This window comes from Notamacropus eugenii, chromosome 2 (genome assembly GCF_028372415.1).
Source record: "Notamacropus eugenii isolate mMacEug1 chromosome 2, mMacEug1.pri_v2, whole genome shotgun sequence".
In the NCBI taxonomy this organism is placed as follows: domain Eukaryota; kingdom Metazoa; phylum Chordata; class Mammalia; order Diprotodontia; family Macropodidae; genus Notamacropus; species Notamacropus eugenii.
In genome coordinates this window covers 114327171-114352509 of record NC_092873.1, presented here as the reverse complement: position 1 = coordinate 114352509, position 25339 = coordinate 114327171, and the positions used below count along the sequence as shown (strand labels likewise).

At 37.6% G+C, this 25339-nt stretch overlaps 1 protein-coding gene across 1 annotated transcript in view; it reads right to left on the bottom strand.

The window, feature by feature from the left end:
* LOC140522799 (uncharacterized) overlaps positions 1–25339 on the bottom strand; it is a 42884-nt gene that overhangs the window by 7025 nt on the left and 10520 nt on the right. Inside the window, exons 2-4 of the mRNA XM_072638053.1 lie at positions 24689–24801; positions 9609–9800; positions 971–1216 (exon numbers count right to left, since the gene is read on the bottom strand). Of these exons, the coding sequence (XP_072494154.1) occupies positions 971–1216; positions 9609–9800; positions 24689–24801 (551 nt within the window). The remainder of the gene's footprint in view (positions 1–970; positions 1217–9608; positions 9801–24688; positions 24802–25339) is intronic.

Sequence of the window (25339 nt, the reverse complement as noted above, 5' to 3'; positions counted from 1 at the left end):
TTTGAGTTTTTAGTCTTAGCGCCAGTCCTGTTGGACGGGTCCTTGGTCGACTGAGGCTTACTGGGAGAAAGAATGACTGAGCTCTGGAGGGAGTGCTGCAGGGAACTCAACTCCGAGGAGAGCTGTACATATTGCTTTTGTAGGTCTAAGACTTCTCGGAGCTCCTTAACCTGGGTGGAAAGTTGGTGTCTAGCATTGGTAAGGACCGAGGGAGTGGGAACAGGGGGCAAAAGTACAGGGGCGCAGGTTTGGGATAAGTAAGGAGGAAGCAAATGTTGAAGAGCAGGCCAATCGGGATCATTATATCGGGCGGCCTCATCCTCAAGTTCCGCTTCATCCCCAGGATCTAACGTATCAGGGTCAGGATTCTTTAAGGGAGGGGTCTTGTGTTTAGTAATAATAGGGAAAGTTAGGGACTCGGTTGTAGGGCGGGGCCCTGTAGGGAGGGGAGGATAAATGGGCTTTGGTGGCTCTGGCGGAATATCAATGACCACGGACGGGGGCCTTGGGGGACTTTTGGCTATTGAAGGTAGTGATTTTACAGGAGCCGCCCGTGGTAAGGGGCGCTCTAGTGACTTAACAGAGGCGGCCCGTGACAAAGGGCGCAAGCAAAATTCTGCCACCGAAAGGAGCTGTCGCTCACCCGGATCTCTGGAGGCGGATTCCACTATGTCTCTAATGATTCCCCAATAGGAAAAGACAGAAGGGGGGACGGCCTCCGGGCCCTCAGTTTGCAATTTCTTATTAAGCTCTCTCCCAACCTTTTGCCACTTGCCCGGATGGATGTCCGGCCCATTAACAATAAACCAGGGACAGACCTCATCAACAAAAAGAAAGAAGTTCACTAAGTCCTTTTTCTTAACCTTAACTCCTCTATCCTTAAGGGCATGCTTAAGGTCATGGATAAAGACCTGTTCCTTGGAAAGGTTGGAACCCATGATTAGAATGAGGCGGACGAAACTCAACTTACCAAAACGCAGGGGCTCTTCATGAGCGATGAGAAGGAAGGGGTCGCGACGAATCGTCTCTCAATGTTGGTCCGCCTGGCAGAAGTCCGGACCTCGAGCCCCACGTCTGGGCGCCACTTGCCCTGACCTGCAGGGCCAGTATGAGTGGGGGGATCGAGGAGAACGCCTACCTGAAGGGGATGGGTGAAAAGAGGAGTGAGACCAAAGGGGTGGTAAGCAAGGTCTGATTTTATTATCAGGGTTGCAAACTTATATAGAGAAAAGACAAAGAGATTCCAAGCAAATTCCGTGGTGGGCCAGCTCTATCTTAGGACATCGTACTTTGGCTATCTGTGTTTACATAACATCTACTGCTTCACCAGGTCCCGCATTGGTATGTTTGCATAGCCTCAGGCAGTCCCTTCTCTTATCTCTCCACGGGATCGTGGGGTGCGGTTTTTCTTCTCAGGCTGGACGAAAGCAAGCAGGTTAGAGGAGGTACAGGTGGGGGGCCTCAGTCCCCGACAAGGGAGGGCTGTGCAGGTCACCAGAATCATTTCTCCTCCAGCAACATCTGAATCCAGTGACCAGATATTCATCAGAATGACTGGAGATGACCCAGGATGAGGCTGTGTGCCCAAGGTCACACAGCTATTGAGTGTCAAGTGTCTGAGGTGAGGTTTGAACTTAGTCATTATTTCTCTGATGGCATGGTCTTCTTTGGCAACGAAGGACCAACACACCAAATGAGAATTTGATGGTTATATGACCCATCACTTCTCAACTCTGCTCTTTAGTATTCTAGGTAACAGTAACCAGAACTTTGTCATAATCATAAAATCAGAGTTCAATAGCTGGAAGGGGCCTCAGAGGCTATCTAGCCCAGGCCTTTCATTCTATAAATGAGGAAATTAGTGAATAGGTTTAGTGAATTGCCCAAGGCTGAGTATTTAGCAAATATCAGAAGTGTGATTTGAACCAAGGTCTTCTGTTTCCAGAGCCAGTGATTTGTTTTTGCCTTTTTATTTTCTATGCTGCTCATGAGGATTCTCAGAAAATACTTTCATTTGAAATAAATTGAATAAAAAACAAAGAACTGATTTAAAAATAGGAGAAGGAATACAAAACAACATTTTAAAATATAATTTTTGAAAGTTCCTTCAGAGATAGAATAAGGCTAAATATTTAAAGGATTTTTTCTGCATATTTATTTTCAAGGCCTTTCTACAGCAGAATGAATGTTCTCATTCAAGAAGACCTTTACATGAGCTAAGTGTTGTTAAGATTTCCAAATCTATGTAGATTGTGGAAATTTATTTTGATTGGCTATACATATTTGCAATGAATTTTGCTTTTCTTGTGTCCTGATTTCAGGGAGGTTGGGAAGGAAAAGTGAGAAGATGCTTTTGGCTAAGTAAAATAAATACAACATTAAAAAAAATTAAATGACTTTCATGTCTACCACTAAATGAAAGGTAGCTTAGGAACGAGAAATGTAGATTTTTTTCCTTTATTACTTTCATGCTTAGATGCACAATTTAAAAATGGACAATATATAGGCAGCTGGGTGTCACAGTATGTAGAGTTTTGAACCTGGAGCCAGGAATACATGAGTTCAAGTCTAGCCTTAGACACATACTAGTGATATGATCCTGAGGAAGAAATATATCCTTTGTCTGACTTAGTTGTCTCATTTATAAAAAAGAGAAGGAAGGAATTATTAAGCACTTAGTATGTGCTAGACTCTGTGCTAAGCACTTTATAAATATTTTATCATCTGATCTTCATAACAGCCTGGGGAGGTAGGAGCTATAGATTTGTGGAGAGGACCAAATGAGATAATATTTGTAATCTTTGTGAACCTGGAAGTGTAATATATATGCTATTATTATTATTAAGTCAAGTGAGTCATTATTAGTCTTGAGCTATGAAAAGAACAGGTGAGTTTATGGTGAGTTTTTACTATGAAGGAAGAAGAAAATAAAGAAGATAAAAGTCTCTAGAGTTGTGAGCAAATACTCTACGGAGCGTCTGTGAACTGGATGGAAGATAGTTCACTTGAATAAAAAACAGGTGCCAAAAATGAAGAGATTTTTAATGAAAAGGGCATTCTTAAAAAATGGCAGCATATAAAAAGCCAAAGAATATAAACTACTTGATAATGGATTTCCTATTTGACAGGAACTGCTGGGGAAATTATCAAATAGATTGGGTGGAAAGGGTTTAGATTCATATTTCCTAGCTATAGTAAATTTTGATTGGATCCATGCTCTAAATATTAAAGAATATATCATATGCAAAAAGATAAAAAAGAATATTAATACCTTTTACAGTTTGGAGCAGCTAGGTGGTAAAGTAGAGTCACAAAGACTCATCTTCCTGGGGTCACATCTCAGTTCAGACTCTTAGAAGCTATGCAACTCTGGGCAAGTCAGTTTATCTTGCTTGCCTCAGTTCCTCATAGGTAAAATGAGCTGGAGAAGGGAATGAAAAACTACTCTAATATCTTTGCCAAGGAACACCAAATGGGATCACAAAGAGTTGGAAACAACTGAATGACTTTCACAATTACAGTTAAAAAGAAAGATGATTAACAGCAAAACAAGGGATTGAGAACAACAAAAATTTAAATTTTTGGGGGGGTTACTTGAAATTGAAAAGCTAATATGGAAATAAAATTAATGTAGATCAGATAAAATGGGAAAGTATCAACTGAGGAAAAACTGAGGAAAAATCAAATGTTTCTGACAAGGGTCTGATATCCAACACTTATAAAGAAGTATTATACATGTACACTTATGTATATATGTGTGTGTATATATGGACAGCTAGACAGCACAATAGAGTGCTGAACCTGGAGTCAGAAAGACTTTCCTTGAGTTCAAATCTGTCCTCAAATACTTGTTAGCTGTGTGACCCTGGGAAAGTCAATTGACTCCTTTTGCCTCAGTTTCCTTGCCAGTAAAATGAACTGGAAAAGGAAGTGGCAAGCCACTCCAGTATCTTTGCCAAGAAAACCTCAAATGGGATCATGATGAGTTGGACATTACTGAAAAATGACTGAATAACAACAACATTTTTTGTATATGTGTGTGTGTGTCTGTGTGTGTGTCTAAGAAGTTTTCCCAACCTACTTAACTATATCATAGAGAGATAAAATGGGTATTTCCAGCTAAAACTTGAAATGATATCTATTCCAACTCCTTTATTTTGTAGATAAGGAGACTGAAGTCTAGAGAAGTTAAATGACTGAAGGTCATATAGGCAGCAAACTCTAAACATTTACTATAATCACTAAAAAGAGTTTTAGCCTGTCCATCTACACAAGAAAGACTAAGTGGATTAAAAATGTCCATTGCCTAGATTTCAAAATGCATTTGGATGAACATATAAAGCTTGTATTTTGATATTCCTGTCTGTTACAGATAGTAAAGGTAGACAATTGGGGTGGAGCCAAGATGGTGAAGTAGAAGGACAGACCTGTTATAGCTCTCCTCCCATAGCCCATAAAATACCTATAAAAATGACCCCAACCAAATTCTAGAGCAGCAGAAACCACAAATTGACTGAGTGAAACAGATTTTCAGCCTAAGACAGCCTGGAAGACTGACAGGAAAGGCCTATCACACTGGGTTCAGAGCACACCACAGCCCAACCTAGACCACAAAGCATGGGCAGGACTGGAGCAAGATTCAGTGCACAGAATCACAGATAGGAGCTGCGGTTCCCAAATTTCTCAGCCCACAAACACCAAAAACAGCTTCCAAGGTCAGTAAGAAAGCTCTTTCACCTGGGTGAGAGGGGAACATGGTCCGGCCCCAGTCCTGGCCCCAGGCTGTGGCACTTTTGGAGACCTCTACCTAAAGACCCCAGGGGAATTGAGCTGCTGACCTGAATCTTAGTCCTGAGTGATAGTCCTGGGGTGAGGATGAGTACTGGCTGGCATGGTAGAGCTGGTGGTGGCTGTGGAGAGGGAATGCTGCTCGCAGTTCCAGGGCAGAAAACATGCTTACAGTTGCTCACAGACCAGAGTACAGACCAGGAGAGGAGTAAACTCCTCTCCCTTGACTGTGCTACCTTGGAGGAACTGAGAACTTACAGATCCCTAGAGTATATCCCCCACTTGACAAAGGACTCAAAAGTCAAGTAACTGTCTGGGAAAATGCCCAAAAACGGGAAAAATAAGATTATAGAAGGTTACTCTCCTGGTGAAAAAGTATTTTTTTCCATTCTTTCCAATGAGGAAGAACAAAGCATACCATCAGAGGAAGACATCAAAGTCAAGGCTTCTACATCCAAAACCTTCAAAAAAAAATATGCAGTGGTCTCAGGCCATGGAAGAGCTCAAAAAGGATTTTGAAAATTAAGTAAGAGAGGTGAAGGAAAAATTGGGAAGAGAAATGAGAGCGATGCAAGAAAATCATGAAAAATGAGTCAACAGCTTACTAAAGGGGACCCAAAAAATGCTGAAGAAAATAATACCTTTAAAAATAGACTCACCCAAAATGTCAAAAGAAGTCCAAAAAGCTAATGAGGAGGAGAATGCTTTAAAAAGCAGAATGGGCCAAATGGAAAAGGAGGTCCAAAAGCTCACTGAAGAAAATAGTTCTTTAAAATTAGAATGGAGCAGATGGAAGCTAATGACTTTATGAGAAACCAAGAAATTCTAAAACAAAACCAAAAGACTAAAAAATAGGAGACAATGTGAAATATCTCATTGGAAAACAACTGACCTGGAAAATAGAACCAGGAGAGATAATTTAAAAATTAATTGGTCTACCTGAAAACCATGATCAAATAAAGATCTTAAACATCATCTTCCAAAAAATTATCAAGGAAAACTTCCCTGATATTCTACAACCAGAGGGTAAAATAGAAATTGAAAGAATTCACTGATCAGTTCCTGAAAGAGATCCCCAAATGAAAACTCCCAGGAATATAGGAGCCAAATTCCAGAGCTCCCAGGTCAAGAAGAAATTTATATAAGCAGCCAGAAAGAAATAATTCAAATATTGTGAAAATACAGTCAGAATAACACAAGATTTAGCAGCTTCTACATTAAGGGATCAAAGGGCTTGAAATATGATATTTTAGAAATCAAAGGAGATAGGATTAAAACCAAGAATCACTCACCCAGCAAAACTGATAATACTTCTGGGGGAAAAATTGTCTTTCAGTGAAATAGAGGACTTCCAAGTATTCTTGTTGAAAAGACCAGAGCTGAATAGAAAATTTGTCTTTCAAATACAAGAATCAAGAGAAACATGAAAAGGTAAACAGGAGAGAGAAGCCTTAAGGAGCTCATTAAAGTTGAACTGTTCACATTCCTACCTGGAAAGATGTTATTTGTAACTCCTGGGACCTTTTTCAGTGTTAGGGTAGTTAGAGAGAATAGATATATGTAGGTGTGTATGGGTATATATTTACGTGTATATTATATATGTGTAGGTATGTATAGGTGTGTATGTGTGTATTATATATGTATATGTGTGTGTATATATACATATATATGCATGTATGTATGTATATATATAGACAGAGTACACAAGGTGAGCTGAATATGAAGGGAGAATACCTAAAAAAATAAATTACTCTTGAGTGGAATATACTAGGAGTAAGAGAAAGGGAGAGGTAGAATGTAGCAAATCATCCCATATAAAAGAAAAAGAAAGAGCTTTTATAATGGAGGGGAAGATGGAGGGAGATGAAAGGAAATAATTGAACCTTACTCTCATGGAATTTGATTTAAAGAGGGAATAACACACACTCCATTAGATATGGAAATCTATTTCACCCTGCAGGAAGGCAAGGGGAAAGGGGATTGGAGAGGGAAGATATTAGAAGGGACAGCAAATTGGGGAAAAGGATAATCATGAGCAAACACTATTGTAGGAAGACAGGTCAAGTGAGACAATGGAATAAATAATTTTACTCTCTTTTGCTATTTGTTGTATGGACTACTAAGGTCCTTTCCAACTCTGAAATTCTGTGCTTTTGTCAAAGCATCTTACCAGAAAATTGTATAACTACTATAAGGCAAGGGATAAATAATAGGCAGCATTAATTTTCTACTGGTATCCATCAATGTCAAGAAAATGTTAGGGAGGCTCCCAACACATTGGATGAACCTCCTTGTAGGATGCAATTGGATAAGAGTTGCACAATATGAACAAGGAGAGATAAGTTTTTCTCTGTATCATTAGAGGTTGGAGCCAAGTCAATAAGATCACAGATCCGTTAGAATATTGACCTATATTTAAAAAAAGCATGTAAAGAGATGAAATAGGACAAATTCTTCTGTTTATTTTCTCACAGTTTTCCTCTTTCTTCACAAATCTGAGGGCAGAAATAATTTCTACTTAAATGAAGGCACTTAATAATTGAGACTTTATTATGTATAATTTATCCTGGACTATGATAAGGCTAAGGACAGCCCTAATAAAGATTTTGAATTAGGTAATGCTTTCTTTACCTATGCCCCCAATTTCCCTTTCAGTGCCTGCAAGCAGCCTAAATATTGCTTTCCAAGGATATGCCTGAATTTCCCCAAGTTATTTGGGGACTAAAATGTCAAAGTTTTATTCCAGGCTGATGAGGGAGGCAATTTAAGATGAGGAATTTCTCTCCTGCACCATCAATCATACCATATTAGCAGCTGTCTTCTCTCCAAATGGAAGGTACAATTGGTCATATTGCATGCATTATTAAATTAAATGAAACCTTCTCCAAATATTATCAAATCTAAGTTCAACATTTTCAGCACCAGTTTCCATCTACTTTTAGTCCCACCTGATAGTCTACAGACTCTGGATGAGTTGCTATTCATTCTAATCAGTAATTCCAGTTTAGTAAGACAGTCACCAAATGCCTTCCTATTCTGGAGTACTGAGTCAAGAAAAAAATATAAGCATAGTTACCATTTGCATTTGAACATAAAACAAACTTTATTTATTAATTTGTTTATTCATACATTCATTTTTAACATTCAGTTTTAAAGATTATGGGCCCCAAATTCTTTCATGTCCAGTCTTTAACCCATCCATTGAGAAGGCAAGCATTATTTCAATTATACAGGTGATGTCACCCAAAACATATTTCCATATTAACCATGTTGCAAACAAAACAAGCAAGAAAAAATAAAATGAAAAAGTGTATTTCAATCTGCACTCAGAATTCATCAGTTCTCTGTCTGGAGGTAAATAGCATTTTCTTCATGAGTCTTTCGGAATTTTCTTGGATTACTTACTCAATCAGAAAAACTAGGTATTTTACATTTGATTATCTTTATGATATTGTTGTTACTATGTAGATGTTCTCTCACTTCATTTTGAATGAGTTCGTAAAAATTTTTGGTCTTTTTGAAATCATCTTGCTTGTTATTTCTTATAGCACAATTGTATTCTATCACAATCATGTACCACAACTTGTTTAGCCATTTCGCTGTTGACAGATACCCCCTCAATTTCTTTTCTTTTTATGTATTTATCTAGTATTTAATTTTTTCCCAGTTACGTGTAAAAACAATATTTAACATTTTTACAACTTTGAATTCTAAATTCTGTTCCTTCTTTCCTTCCCATCCCCTTCATTGAGAAGGCAAGCAATTCCATACAGGCTCTATACGTGTAGTCAAGTAAACCATATCCTTAATGGTTATTTTCTAAAAGAAAACATGGACAAAAAAAACTCAAAAAAAAAAATGGAAAAACCCACAAAATTTGCTTCAGTCTGTATTCAGACACCATCAGCTCTTTCTCTGGGGATAGATCCTAAGTCCTTCAGAGTTGTCACGGATCACTGTATTGCTGAGACTAGCTAAATCATTCACAGCCAATCATCCTACAATATTGCCATTACTTTGTATACATTATTTTACTTTGCATCAACCCATGTAAGTCTTTCTAGATTTTTCTGAGAACAATCTACTCATCATTTCTTATAGTACAATAGTATTCTATCACAATTATACACCACAACTTATTCAGCCATTCCCCAGTTGATGGGCATCCCCTCAATGTTCAATTCTTTACCTTCTTGCATCACTCTCATTTCTCTTCCTCTTTTTCCTCTACTTCTCTTACTTGATTTTCAAAGTCCTTTTTGAGTTGTTCCGTGGCCTGACACCAATTCATATTTTTCTTTGAAGCTCTGGATGTAGGAGCTATGACTTTGTTGTTTTTGTCAGAGTGTGTGTTTTGACCTTTCTTGTCACCATAGTAAGATTCTATAGTCTGAGGTTTTTGTAAGCTGTTCATTCATTTTCCCAGTCAATTACTTGACTTTTTAATTCTTGGTTAAGGTAGGACTCTGTTTGCAGAGTGGAGGGTATACTGTTCCTATTTTCAGGGTTTTTGTGCAACTCTTTTCAGAGATGCTTCTAAGGACCTGTAAATTTTCAGTTCTTCCAAGACTGTATGATCTAAGGAGATATGTTTACTCCTCTCCTGGCCTGTGCTCTGGTCTTTGAGTGAACACAAGCATTCATTTCTGTCCGGGAACTGTGAGAAGGGCTCCCTCTCCACTCCTGCCACAAGTTCTACCATGCCTGTGTTCCTCCTCAACCCAGGACTACCACACAAGGGGAAAGCAATAGAGTCTTGCCTCAGTGTCTGCAAAGAGACCCCTATTGTCTCCTTTTGACCAGTTGTTCCATCTCCTTACCATCTGTGGACTGATAGTTCCAGAAGTAGCTGTTGCTTCTGCCTCTGTTACCATCACAACCACTGCTGCTGATTCAGTCACTCCCAAAGCCTGCTCCTGGTTGGCTGGGGCCAGTACTGTGTTGGTTCCAGGGCTGGACTGTGCTCCTCTCTCACCTAGATCCGACAGCCCTTTCCTACTAACCTTTTGGTGCTTGTGGGTTGAAAAGTCTGGAAACCACCAGTTATTCAGTTCTCTGAGGCCTGCTCTACCTTTGCTGGAGCGTGTTCTGTGACAGCATGGTCTGCAGTAGACTATGCTCCTCTCTCAGCCTGGTGCAACAGACCTGTTAACCTTCCAGGTTGTGTTGGGCTTGAAATTTGTTTCACTCTGTCTTTTTGTGGGTTCTGCTGCTCTTGGATTTGTTTCATTTTTCACAGGTATTTGCAGGGATTTGGAGGAGAGGTCCGATGAGTCTCTGCCTTTACTCTGCCATCTTGGCTCTGCTTACTCCTCAATTTCTAATACTTTGCCCCCACAAAAAGAGATTCTATGAATATTTTTGTACAAATAGCTCTTTTTCCCTTTTCTTTGATCTCTTTGGGATACAGACATAATACTGGTATTGCTGTGTCAAAGTGTATGCACTCTTTTATAATCCTTTAGGCATTGTTCCAAATTATTGTCTAGAATAGTTGTACCAATTCACAACTCCACCAGTATTAATGCACCTATTTTCTCAGATCCCCTCTAGCATCTGTCATTTTAATTTTCTGTTACATTAACCAATCTGATAGTTGTGAGGTGGTATCTCAGAGGTACTTTTAATTTGCATTTTTTTAATCAATAATGATTTAGAACATTTTTTTTTTCCATTTGACTACAGGTTGCTTTCATTTCTTCTTCTGAAAACTGCCCTTTCATTTCCTTTGACCATTTATCAACTGGCGGATGGCTTTTATTTTTATAAATTTGGGTCAGTACATTATATATTTGGAGAAGAGAAGTCTTTATCAGAGAAAATTACTGTAAATTCCACCTTCCTCTCCAGTTTCTTGGTTGCTTTCTAATTTTGGCTGCATTGACTTCTTTGTACAAAAACTTTTAAATTTCACGTTATTAAAATTATTCATTTTATTTCTCATGATCCTTTCTGTTTCTTGTTTGGTCATAAACTCTTCCTTTATCCATAGATCTGACAGGTAATTTTTTCCATGCTCTCATAATTTAGTTAAGATATCACCCTCTATGTCTAAATCATTGACTCATTTTGAGCTTTGGAAAATGGTAGAGTGTGAAGTGTTTCTCTGTGCTTAGTCTCTGACAGCCTGCTTTCCAGTTTTCCCATAAGCATTACTCAAGCAATGAGTTCATTCCCCAATAGTATGGATGTTTGGGTTTATCAAATACTAGGTTACTGTGGAAAATTACTTCTGTACATTATGTGCCTAATATAGTCCCTCACTCTATTTCTGATCCAGTACTGGATTATTTAGTTTATTATAGCTTTGTAATACAGTTTGAGATCTGATACTGACTGCTAGGCTGCCTTTCTTCACATTTTAAAAAATCATTGATTCCCTTGATATTCTTAACATTTTGTTCTTTCAGATATTTTATTTTTATTTTTTATAGTTCTATACAGTATTTTTAGATAATTTAGTCAACATGGAATTGAATAAGGGCATTAATTTGGATAATATAAGTAATCATTTCCTAAGTTGGTCAAGAATCACAAATCTTTGGGTCTTTCTTTTTGCAATCCCTGATTTTTGATTTTTTGATTTTTCTCTTTCCCTCACTGTTCACATCCAAACAGATGGCAAGTCATGGATATTTCACCTCCTTTCTCTAGAATATATGCTATTCTCTCCACTGCTACTACTGTTGTGTAGGCTCCGATAATCTTATGTTTGAACAATTTCTTACTCCTATCAGATGTTTGCTCCACCGCACATTTTCCCTCTTATCCTATTTTATATCTTTTAAACTGTATTTATCATTTTATTCTTACCCCCCTAGGCAGCTAAGTGGGTCTGTGAATAGAATGCTGGTCTTGGATTCAGGAATTCAAATCTGGCTTTAGATACTTACTAGCTCTGTGACCTTGGAAAAATCTTTACACATGTGTCATAACAATAGTCCCCAAATTCCTGAGTTTTGACTCTATGTTGTAAAACACCTTTCATCGTGCCTGGGAGATGTTATACAAATGCTATACTGATGCTAGATGAACTTCTTATACACATGACTATTCATATCACTTATCTACTCAAAATCTCCAGTATTTGTATATAACCTAATGAGTAAAGTTTGTATTCCTTTATCTTGCATTCAGTCTTCTCTATATAACCTAGCACTAGCTTTTCTGTCTAATCTTGTCTCCTCAATCCTCTCATTGCTCCTTTTCATTCTTCAACCTAGCTGTTGAACCTCACATTGCTCTCAGAATGTCCAAGACTCTTTTCTGTCTCCATGCTTTTAATTACACTGTTCTGTATACTTAGAAAGTCCTCCTGCTGTTCACTATCCCCCTACTGATGGGAGAGGACTATAGGGGTAGAAACAGTATTTAATGAAAACTCTAGGACATCCCTAGAATCTAACACAGGACTTTATCAATTTATTACTTTTTGAATATTTAGTAACAATTTTTTTGAAGTGGAGAAGGCAAAGCAATTGGGATTAAGTGACTTGCCCAAGGTCACACAGTAAGTATCAAGTGTCTGAGTTTGGATTTGAACTCAGGTCTTCCTCTCTCCAGGGTTGGGGATATATTCACTGTACCATCTAACTGACCCTTTCTTAACTTATTATTTAAGAAGTTTAAATCTTCTAAAAGCTCTAGTTTTAGAAGATTGTTTCTTATGAAACAGGGTTTTAGATGTTGGTCACCCAATGGTCATGAAGCAATCTCAGGCACTGGGAATAATCAGAAGAGTTCAATGCATTGGGTCACATCCTCCAAGAGAGGCACCCTTTTCTAACAGAACTCTATTTTCTTGTAATCTCATCAGATTGAATTCAGGACTCACACGAGTGATCATATTTTGCGTTGTCACTCTTGCTTCACTAGCCTCTAAGAATCTTCATTCCCAATGTTGTCACCCAACGTATTAGCAATCTCTTTACATTTTGTGTCATGCCCAGATCTGCTAAACATGTATCCTGTGTCTCTATCCAAGTCAGTAATAAAAGTGATGAATAAGGTGTGCTAAGGTTAGAATCATATGGGATAGCACTGGAGACTTACATAGAAAATAATGAATACTCTTTGGATTATGCTGCTGAAACAGCTATAAATTCACATAATTCTGTAGCCCTGAAGCTCATATTTCTCTTTTTCATTGAAAAAGTTATTTTAAAATACTTTGTCATGTGTATCACTGAAATTCAGCATTCCACTGTTCACACCTTTACACAGACCCACAGCAAAGGGCTTTGTAAATTGTAGGAACTTAATTAATAGTTCTTATTTCTTGTTACTATTATTTACTTATATATTATTATTAAATATTATTTATTTAATCTATGAGTATGATAACACTAATAACAAAGTAAGTAAATTTAATCTAGAATGGTTTTAGTGAAACCATGTTCTTAATTTTCTAAAAGGTCACAGCCATTTATTTAATAATATATCCAGATATGAAAATCAAGACCAGTGGGTATTTATCTAGTGGAACATGATGATTCTTTGATTTTGAAAAAGCAGGACTGTGTTTAGCAATCATCATTCATAGAGACTGCCTGTCTCATCCTCTATTACTTCTCAGTGATCATATCTATAGGGTATCTCGGCATATCATGGGTGAGACAAGAGGCTTAAAATTATTTAAAATATCTTATCATCTACACAACTATCTTGTGCTTCAATTCCTTTGTCAATATGAGTATTATATTTGTCAATATTCACCTTAGGTATGAAATAGGAGTTGTGTACAATGGAAACTATTATTGTATAATGGAAAATGTGTTTGACCAAGAGTTAGAAAGATTTGCAATCAGATCCTTAGGATAACGTACTTACTCAATGGACGTTGGACTAGTCATTTAGTTTTCTTGTTTGTCACTCTTGGCTGTGGATAAATGCTTATTATTTTAAGAAAGACTCCATTGATTCTTATACTTTCTAGTGTTTTAACAGGAATCGTGCTGTATTTCATCAAGGCCTTTTTCTACATCAACTGATACAATCATATGATGTTTGTGGTTATTGTTATGGTGAATTATGCTGATAGTTTTTCTCATATTGAACCAGCTCTGTATTCCTAGTGTAAATCCCATCTGGTCATATTGTATGGTCTTTGTGATATATTGCTGTAAACTCTTTGCTAGAATTTTATTTAAAAATTTTTATCAATATCCTTTAAAGAAATTGGTCTATAGTTCTCTATCTTGATTTTTGTTATCCCTGGTTTAGGTATCAAAACCATATTGATGTCATAAAAAAATAACATTCTACCTGTATTTTTCAAATTGTTTATATAATATTGGGATTAATTATTTCTTAAATATTTGAATGCATTTGTAAATCCATGTGGTCCTGATGATTTTTTTCTTAGGAAACTCATTTATTGCTCATAAAATTTGTTTTGCTAAAAAAGGTTAATTATCATATTTCATCTGCTGCTAATGTGGGCAATTTATATTTTGGAAATATGCAAGCATTCAGCTTAGACTGTCAGCTTTACTGGAATAAATTTGAAAAAAATAGCTTCTAAAAACTACTTTAATTTCATCATCATTGGTATTGAATTTACCCATTCAGTTTTTGATACTGGTAATTTGGTTTTCTTCTTTTTAAAATCAAATTTATCTATAGTTTATTTTTTGTTTTTTTCCCCATAAAATCAGGTCCAAATATTTTTATTCATTAGTTCAGTATTTTTTAACTTTCAATTTTATTAATCTTTCCTTTAATTTGTATGATTTCCATTTTGGTTTTTAATTGAAGATTTTAAAATTGTTCTTTTTATATTTTTTAGTTGCATTCCTAATTCATTGATCTGCTCTTTCTCATTTTCACTAATGAACACATTTAGAGATATAAATTTTCAGCTAAATAGTGCTTTGGCTGCATCTCACAAATACTGGAATATTTTCTCATCATTGTCATTCTTTAATGAAATTATATTGTTTCTATGATTAGTTCTTTGACCCACTCATTCCTTAGAATTAGATTTTTTTAGTTTCCAATTAACTTTTAATTTATGCTTTCATGGCTCATTATTAAATATAACTTTTATTATGTTATGTTCTGAAAGGGGCACATTTAATATTTCTGCTTTTTTGCCTTTTGTTGTGAGGTTTTTATTTCTTTATATATGGTCAATTTTTAAAAAATTTATTTATTTAACTTTTAACATTCATTTGGGTTCCAAATTTTCTCCCCATTTGTCCCCTCCCCCCACCCCAAAACACTGAGCATTCTGATTGCCCCTATCACCAATCTGCCCTCTCTTCTATCATCCCTCCCTTCCCTTGTCCCCATCTTCTCTTTTGTCCTGTAGGGCCAGATAACTTTCTGTACCCCTTTACCTGTATTTCTTATTTCCTAGTAGCAAGAACAGTACTCGACAGTTGTTCCTATAACTTTGAGTTCCAACTTCTCTTCATCCCTCCCTCCCTACCCATTCCCTTTGGGAAGGCAAGCAATTCAACATAGGCCATATCTGTGTAGTTTTGCAAATGACTTCCATAATAGTCGTGTTGTGTAAGACTAACTATATTTCCCTCCATCCTATCCTGCCCCCCATTGCTTCTATTCTTTCTTTTGATCCTGTCCTTCCCCAAGAGTGTTGACTTCAGATTGCTCCCTCCTCCCATTGCCCTCTCTTTCATCATCCCCCCCCACCCTGCTTATCCCCTTCTCCCCCACTTTCCTGTATTGTGATATAAGTTTTCATACCAAAATGAGTGTGCATTTTATTCCTTCCTTGAGTCAAATGTGATGAGAGTAAACCATATTTTTCTCTCACCTCCCCTCTTTTTCCCTCCACTAAAAAGTCTTTTGCCTGACTCTTTTATTTTTATTTTTTTTTATTTTGTAATGTTTAACAATCACTGCCATACAATTGCGATTTTATCCCTCCCCACCTACTCCCCACTACCCCCCTCCCTCCCCATGACTGCATACAATTCTGTATAGATTCTACATATACTTTCCTATTGAGTATATTTTCACTATAGTCATGCTATGTAGTCAGACTAAGATAAATGAAAGAAATCGTGTAACAAATCAGAACATGATACACAAACACATACACATACACAAACATGATCTGCTACAATATGTGAGTGACTTCCATATTTCTCTCTCTGAGTGTGGCAGGCATTTTGCCTTGAGATCCTCCATTGGGATTTTTTTTTTTTTTTTGGTAAGAAGTTCTTGTGTTATTACAAAAATCTAAGTCTACCAGAAAAAACTCTCACACACTGTGGTTGTTGCTGTGCATAAAGTTCTCCTGGTTCTGCTCTTTTCACTCAGCATCAGGTCATATAAGTCCTTCCAGGCCTCTCTGAAGTCTTCTTGTTCATCATTTCTTATGGCACAATAGTACTCCATTACATTCATATACCATAATTTATTCAGCCATTCCCCAATTGATGGACATCCCCTTGACTTCCAGTTTTTGGCAACTACATAGAATGCTGCTATAAATATTTTTGTACATGTGGGACCCTTTCCCATTTTTATGATCTCTTGGGGATATAGTCCTAGTAGCGATATTGCTGGGTCAAAGGGTATGCACATTTTTGTAGCCCTTTGGGCATAGTTCCAAATTGCTCTCCAGAATGGTTGGATGTGCTTGCAGCTCCACCAACAATGAATTAGTGTTCCAACTTTCCCACATCCTCTCCAGCATTTATCATTTTCTTGTTCTGTCATGTTTGCCAATCTTATAGGTGTGATGTGGTACCTCAGAGTTGTTTTGATTTGCATCTCTCTAACCAATAGTGATTTAGAGCATTTTTTCATATGATTATAGATAACTTTAATTTCTTCCTCTGAAAATTGCCTGTTCATATCCTTTGACCATTTATCAATTGGGGAATGACTTGTATGATTATACATTTGGATCAGTTCTCTATATATTCTAGAAATGAGGCCTTTATCCCCGAGCTTAGCGGTAATGCCTGACTCTTTTATGAGAGATAATTCGCCCCATTCCATTTCTCCCTTTCTCCTCCCAATATATTTCTCTCTCACTGCTTAATTTCATTTTTTTAAGATATGATCCCATTCTATTCCATTCACTCTGTGCTCTGTGTGTTTGCGTGTGCGTGTGTGTATGTAATCCCACCCACTACCCAGACACTGAAAAGTTTCAAGAGTTACAAATATTGTCTTTTCATGTAGGAATGTAAACAGTTCAACTTTAGTAAAGCCCCTTATGATTTCTATTTACTGTTTACCTTTTCATGCTTCTCTTCATTCTTGTGTTTGAAAGTCAAATTTTCTTTTCAGCTCTGGTCTTTTCATCAAGAATGCTTGAAAGTCCTTGATTTCACTGAAAGACCATTTCCCCCCTGAAGTATTATACTCAGTTTTGCTGGGTAGGTGATTCTTGGTTTTTGTCGTAGTTCCTTTGACTTCTGGAATATCATATTCCTAGCCCTTTGATCCCTTAAAGTAGAAGCTGCTAGATCTTGTGTTATCCTGATTGTATTTCCACAATACTTGAACTGCTTCTTTCTAGCTGCTTGCAATATTTTCTCCTTGACCTGGGAACTCTGGAATTTGGCCACAATGTTCCTAAGAGTTTCTCTTTTTGGATCTCTTTCAGGCGGTGATCTGTGGATTCCTTGAATACTTATTTTGCCCTCTGGTTCTAGAATCTCAGGGCAGTTTTCCTTGATAATTTCATGAAAGATGATGTCTAGGCTCTTTTTTTGATCATGGCTTTCAGGTAGTCCCATAATTTTTAAATTGTCTCTCCTGGATCTGTTTTCCAGGTCAGTTGTTTTTCCCATGAGATATTTCACATTATCTTCCATTTTTTCATTCTTTTGGTTTTGTTTTGTGATTTCTTGGTTTCTCATAAAGTCATTAGCCTCCATCTGTTCCATTCTAATTTTGAAAGAACTATTTTCTTCAGTGAGCTTTTGAACCTCCTTTTCCATTTGGCTAATTCTGCTTTTGAAAGCATTCTTCTCCTTATTGGCTTTTTGAACCTCTTTTGCCAATTGAGTTAGCCTATTTTTCAAGGTGTTATTTTCTTTGGCATTTTTTTGGGTCTCCTTTAGCAAGGTGTTGACCTGCTTTTCATGCTTTTCTTGCATCTCTCTCATTTCTCTTCCCAGTTTTTCCTTCACCTCTCTAACTTGATTTTCAAAATCATTTTTGAGGTCTTCCATGGCCTGAGCCCATGGAATATTTATTTTGGATGTTTGAGATACAGAAGCCTTGACTTCTATGTCTTTCCCTGATGGTAAGCATTTTTCTTGCTCATCAGAAAGGAAGGGAGGAGATAACTGTTCACTAAGAAAGTAACCTTCTATGGTCTTATTTTTTTCCCCTTTTCTGGGCATTTTCCCAGCCAGTGACTTGACTTCTGAGTGTCCTCTCCACATCTACCTGGCCTCCAGATCCACCCAGCCAGGGCTTGGGGGCTGAGATTCAAATGCTGCTCCCCAGCCTTAGGGCTTCGGCAGGGATTGGGTTGCTATTCAGTGTGAGATTAAGTTCAGGTGCTCAGGTGGGGGCAGGGCAGCCACACAGGGCTCAGTTCCCTCAGGGGGTTTATGCAGAGACTTTCAACAATGGATCTGAGCTCCTGCCTGCTTTGGGAGCCCTTGTCTGCTGCTGCCTCCACTACTGCCTCCCAAGGGGGCCTGAGTTATGGAGACACCCCACTCCCCTCTCAGCCAGCCAAAGAGACTCTCTCACCAACCTTTGGCACCTGTGGGTGTAGGGATCTGCTTGGCCACTGGAGATTCCATCTCTGAAGCCTGCTCGGATCTGTTCCTCTTGGTGCTGTGTGGCCAAGGCAGGGCTGGGCTCTGCTCCCATCCAGGGCACGATGGACCTTTTGCGTCGGTTTTTCAGGTCTCTCTGGAACAGAAATCTCTGCCACTCCATTGTTCTGTGGCTTCTGCTGCTCCAGAATTTGTTGGGAGTTCTTCTTTACAGGTATTTTATGGGCTGTAGGTTTCGAGCTAGCATATGTTTATCTTTGTACTCCTCCATCTTGGTTCCTATATGGCCAATTTTTATGAAGGTGCCTCTACAGCTGGGAAAAAAGCCATACTCTTTTCTATTACCATTCAATTTTCTCTGTTTTTTTCTTTTTTGTCCTTCATTTTTAAAGAAGACAAGAAATAAATTGGATTTAAGGGAAGGAGGGCTATGCCAAGTCACCAGCTTCACTTCCTCTTCTGGAGCCATCTGGGTCTGGTGGCAATATATAAATCCAGCTGCTTGGAGATGGCTCTAAATGCAGCAGGAAACCCTTGTTCTTTTTAGGCTAAGTTTTTTCCTGAGTCTCAGTTTGACTGGGGCAATTCCCATTCAGTGATTAAGGTTAGGTAAGAAATAAGACAAAGAATTGCCTTTTAAACCTGGTAAAAAAATCAGTCTGGGAGGGGAAGACCCTCAAGGTTTCCAACCAAAACAGAAACAATTGCTATTTAGATTTACTGATTCAATCAGGGCCCGGCCAATGACCATTAAGAGGGGCTTGGGCTGGGAATTATTGTTGGCCAATCAGTGAAAGTCAGAGTGAAGAAAGAAATCTACCCATAAAACTCAGGATATCTTGGGAGGTTTCAGTGATCAAAATTTACATTCTTCTGGGCAGATGTATCGGCAAGGCAATTTTCACAGTACTGGTGGTGACTATGAATATGCCAGCGTAGTTCTCAATTGCAAAGTGTAAAAGACTCTCCGTTCAGAAGGTAGAAGAAAAACATTTATTTAAACACCAGAAAGCCAAATCCCAGAACCAGAAAGCAAATCTGTCATGGTGACAAAGAAGTTAATAAATACGATCACAGCAGGGGGCACAGCCATTCTCAAACCTCCCCTCCCCCAGTCAGGGCCTTCTCACTATCAACTGTCACAATGTGTCAGTCTCAAACCTCCCCTCCCTCAGCCAGGGTCTTCTCACTATCAACTGTCACAATGAGTGAGTTGGCCCGTGTTCTTTCCCCTCTGACCTGACCCCACTCACTCACTTACCTTCTTGTTCTGCTCCACGCTTCCTGTTCTTGCCTCTTCAGCAAGCTCTTCCCACCACATGTGACCCAGGCTTCCAGATCATATGGACTTATTAATTAATCAGAAAGATATTTCCATTTTAAATTACTATTACAGCAGAGCATCCACAAGTAAGGAAGGGTATGATACCCTATGTGGGCAGAAGGAGAGGAAGGAGGAAGAGAAGGGAAGGGAAGGAAGAAGGGAGAAGAAAGGGAAGGAGGAGCTGTATTGCCCAAGAACTGGCTAGTTGGTCCCCAGTGGGGCAGCCACAGGTTGTGGTTTGTCCTTTGTTCTCCATGAGGACCATGGCACCAGGAAAATTTCACATTACAAGTGAATTGGATGTGAGGGAGTACTTTCTCCTCCAGCCTCACTTTCTCTGCTAGAACCATCTGGTTCCAGTGGCAAGATATAAATCAAGATGACTGGAGATCCACTCCCCCTCCCCAATTTTCTCTAAAGGACTATTGTATATAACTATTCTGAGATTCTAGTCATCTCCTTGATTTCTTTTTAGAATTTATTTTATAGTTAGATTTACCTAGCTCTGAGAGGGTATAGTTGAGGTGCCCCACTAGCATAGTTGTAAGTTTCATTTTCTCCTATGGTTCATTTAACTTTTCCTTTAAGAATTTGGATTCTTTGCAACCTATATGAACTGATACTGAGTGAAGTGAGAAGAACCCACATTGTGTGATGACTAATGGCTCTTCTTAGCAATGCAAGGCTCTAAGACAACTCCAAAAAACTTGTGCTGGAAAATGCAGAGAAAAAGCTACATCCAGAGAAACAGCTATGAAGTCTGAATACAGATCAGATCAAACTATTTGCTCTTTTTTCTTTTGTTGTTTTGTTTTCTTTCTTGTGGTTCCTCCCATTGGTTCTAATACTTCATTACAACATGACTAATGTGAAAATATGTTTAATATGAATGTGTATGTAGAGCCTACATCAGATTCCATGCCATCTTGGGAGGGGGAAGAAGAGGCAAAGGGAGAAAATTGAAAACTCAAAAACTTATGGAAGTGAATGCTGCAAACTAAAAGTAAATTAATTAAAAAGAAAAGATTATGGATTCTGTGTTATTTGGTGCATATATGTTTCATGTTGGCATTACTTCATTGTCCATGATTTCTTTTACCAAGATATAATTTCTTTGCTTACTGCCTCTGCTGTTCACTATTTTAGTCACATCTGGTTTTTTGTGATCCTGTGAACCATATTGTTCATGGGGTTTTCTTGGCAAAGATGCTGGAGTGGTTTGTTATTTCCTTCTCCAGTGGATTAGGACAAACAGGTTAAGTGACTTACTCTGGGTCACATAGAGCCATTTAACTGCCCCTATCCTATTTAATTAGCTCAATTTTTGCTTTTGTTTTGTCTGAGATCATGATTGTTATCCCTGTATTTTTTTTTTTTACTTTAATTGAAGCATGATAGATTCTACTCTGGACTTTTATTTTACCTCTAGGTATGTATCTCTGTTTCAAGCATGTTTCATGTAAACCGAATATTATTGGTTTCTGGTTTCTCTTATCTATTTCAATTTTATAAATAAGTTGATTCCATTCCCATTCACAGTTACGATTTCTAAGTGTATATTTCCCTCCATTCTATTTACTTCTGTTTTTTCCTTCATTCTCTCTTTTTATTTGATCCCTCTTCAAAAGTCTGTTTTCTTTTTATCTGCCCTCACTTTTTTCATTCTTCCCTGCTTCATCTTCTCCCCTTTGACTCCTACTTGCGTATTGGGTAAGATTTCTATTACCAATTGGGCATTAGATATTTCCTTTCTTTGAACCAATTTAGATGTGAATGAAGTTAATATTTTTGACTTCCCTTCCCTCATTTTCCCCTTCAGTGCAAAAGCTTTTCTGTGAGAATTTCTTTTATGTGAGATAATTTTCCATATTCTTCCTCTCCTTTCCCTCTTCTCCCCAGACATCTCTCTTTCTCACCTATGCATTCTTTTTTTTTTTTACAGCATTTAATTGATTCACTCCTGGACCTTCTTTCTATGTAGAATCCTTCTAACTGGTTCAATAATGGTTTAGCAGATTACATATATATATATATATATATATATATATATATATATATATATATATATATATATATATATATATATATACACATAGATAGATAGATAGATAGATAGATAGATAGATTGATAGACAGATAGATAGATGTTTATATATCTATATACATATAGATAGGTAGATATAATCTCCCCATATAGAAAGGTAAACAGTTTAATCTTGGGTCTTTTATGATTTTTTCTTTCAAGTTTACTTTTACAAGCTTTTTTTGAATCTTGTATTTTCAAATCAAATTTTTATTCAACTATGGTTTTTTCATCAGGAATGCTTGAAAGTCCTCCATTTCATTAAATATCCATTTTTTTCCTTGAAATATTATACTCAGTTTTGTTGGATAGTTATTTTCAGTTGTAATTTCAGCTCTTTTGCATTCCAGAGTATCATATTCTAAGAACTTTGCTTCTTTTATGTGTTAGCTGCTAAATCTTGCATGATACTGACTGTGAGTCCATGATATGAGAATGGTGTTTTAAGAATTTTCTCAAAGTATTTGGGAGTTGTGGAATTTGGATATCATATTCCTGGGAGGTTTTATTTTGGGATCTTTTTCTGGTAGTGATTGGCGGCTTCTTTAAATTTCTATTTTACTGTACAAAAATATTTATAGCAGGTCTCTTTGTGGTGGCCAAAAACTGGAAATCCAAGGGATGTCCATCCCTTTGGAGAATGGCTGAACAAGTTGTGGCATATGAATATAATGGAATACTACTGTGCTATAAGAATGATGAACAGGAAGACTTCAGAGAGACCTGGGAAGACTTATATGGACTGATGCTGAGTGAATGAAACAGAACCAGGAGAACTCTGTACACAGCAACCACAGTGTGTGAGGAATTTTTCTGGTAGATTTAGTCCTTCATAGCAATGTAATGACCTGAAAAATTCCCAGTGCACTTTTGAGGCAAAACCCTTTCCATATCCAGAGAAAGAACCATGGAATTGGATCACAGAATGAAGCAGACCATTTTCTTTTGTGTTATATCTTGTTTTGTTTTATGGTTTTCCCATTCATTTTAATTCTTCTATTCAAGATGACTATGTTGAAATTGTATTTAAGAGGAATGTATGCGTAGAAACAATATAAGATTGAAAGCCATCTTGGTGATGGAGTGGGGAGGAAGGAGGGAAAGAGGTGGAAGAAGGGGAAAAAGTCTAAGATATATGGAGGTGATTATAGAAGATGTATAGAAAACAAATAAAATAATTATTAAAAAAGAAAGAAAGAAAAAATTTCTATTTTACTCTCTGGTTCTAGGTCATTGGCACTGTTTTCCTGGATAAATATGTTGTCTTGGCTCTTTCTTTGATCATGGTTTCCAGTAATCTAATAATTCTCAATTATCATGCCTGTCTTTTTCCCTGGTCAGTTTACGTAAAGATATTTCATATTTTTTCTATTTTTCATTCTTTTGATTTTGTTTGATCATTTCTTGATGTCTCATCAGATCATTAACTTCTAATTGCCTGATTCTAATTTTTAAGAAACTGTTTTTCACAGTTAACTTTTGTACGTCTTTTTCCATTTGGCCATTTCTGCTTTTAAGGTGTTATTTTCTTCACTATTTTTTGTGATTCTTTTAGCAAACTATTAATTATCTTCATAATTTTCTTTCCTTGCTTTCACTTATTGACTTAATATCTTCTCTACCACTCTCATTTGATTGTGACAATATGTTTTTTAAAACTCTTCCAGGAATTCTTTTTATGCTTGTGTCAAATTTACATTTTTTCTTTTGAAGATTTGCTTGTAGACATTTTGACTTTACTATTTTCTTATAAGTTTGTGTCTTGATCTTCCCTGTCACACAGTAAGTTTTCATGTTCAAATTCTTTTTGCTGTTGCTGTTGGTTGCTCACTTTTGAACCCTATTTCTTGATTTGGAACTTTATATTAATGTTGGCTCTGATCCTGGTATGGGAAGGTGGGGCTCTGCTTCAAGCCTCTGGCTTTTTCACACTGATCTTTTCAGCACTAGTTCTGGAAGTTTAGAAATTTTTGGTGCATTCAAGATGGGGTATGATCTGGAGAAATGTGTTATCTCTGTTCTCTTGTTCTGTACTCTGATTCTTACCCATGGAGGGTCCCTCATCCCTTGGGATTGCAATTGATAGTGCTCTTCCACTATGGACATGCATGCATATAGGGTATATGCATAGGGTAAATTTTGCAAAAATTAAACTCTCTTCCTCAAAGACAAAATCAAGACATTTATTCAAGCACCAGAAAGCTAAGTTCATCATAGTAACAAAGAAATCTATACATATTTTCAGTGCAGGGAGCATGACCATCCCCAAGTCTTCCCTCTTTCAGGTCTTCCCCAAAACAAGCTTCCTTAGGGAAGATCACTCTCTCTCACTGATGCCAGCTGCTCTGCTCTGTTCTGCCTGCTCTCTCTCCCAGCTTTGCTTCACAGTCTCTTAGCTCCACCCTTCCTGCTCCACCCATTCAGCAAGCTCCTCCTCCCATTGGCTCCATGTGACTCAAGCTAGGGACTAGGCCAGAGCTCAAAATAGGTCACATGGGCCTATTAAGGGACAGAGAAGGTCTTCATTTGGCCATTACACTTGGGGGCAAGATCTTTTGTATCCATTAATAAGTCATTGGGAGTTTAGGGGTAACAGGTATCAACATAATTTCACAACAATATAACAGGGATAACACAAAATAAACACATAAAACAATATCTTAGGATGGAGGCTTGAGCACAAGCATCCCATCATTATCTCCTCAAATGAATGAGACCCAACATCCCTTCAGGTAAAGGTTGGAATTCTCTTCTTTTAGAATTACTTCCTACTGAGATTGGCTGCAGTGTTGTCTCTACCTCAGGAGGTCCCATTCGAGGGGTCAATTCTTTAGCTGGTATCTGGAGCCTGGTCGATGCCTGGTCCAGAGTTGAGATATCACAGTCTTAGACAAAGAGTGACATCCAGTTTAAGTAGTCAGTCATCTACAAGTGGAAGGCACTAATCCTGCAGGACACAAATCTAGCAAATATGTTGAACAGACAAAAGTCAAAAAAGAATAAGGAGACAATAACCAGAAGCAGGGTAAATATAATGTCAGCCATGCCCCTGAAGTCCATGAACCCACTGGAACTGCATTAATTCCTATCTTCCTTACTGCAGGGTTTCCCTATATGAGAGGCCCCAGCCCCAGTATCTATTAATACCCTAGTTACAGTAGTTGATTCAATTTTTCCAGTATATACTTAAACTGATATGAGGTCTGTAATCTCATCTGCATACTTCTTTAATCTAAACTGGGGCTTGGCCAATTTCCTATTCTCCCTGCAGGTGTGACAAACTTGTTTACAATGATTCAGGAAGATCTGTAGGTGCAGTTCTTACTTCCATATTCAGTCTAATATTAAGTCCCTTGTCATCTTATATAGTTTGCTAGTGGCAATACCATCTATTTTTTCAAAATCTATCCCTGTTCTTTTATT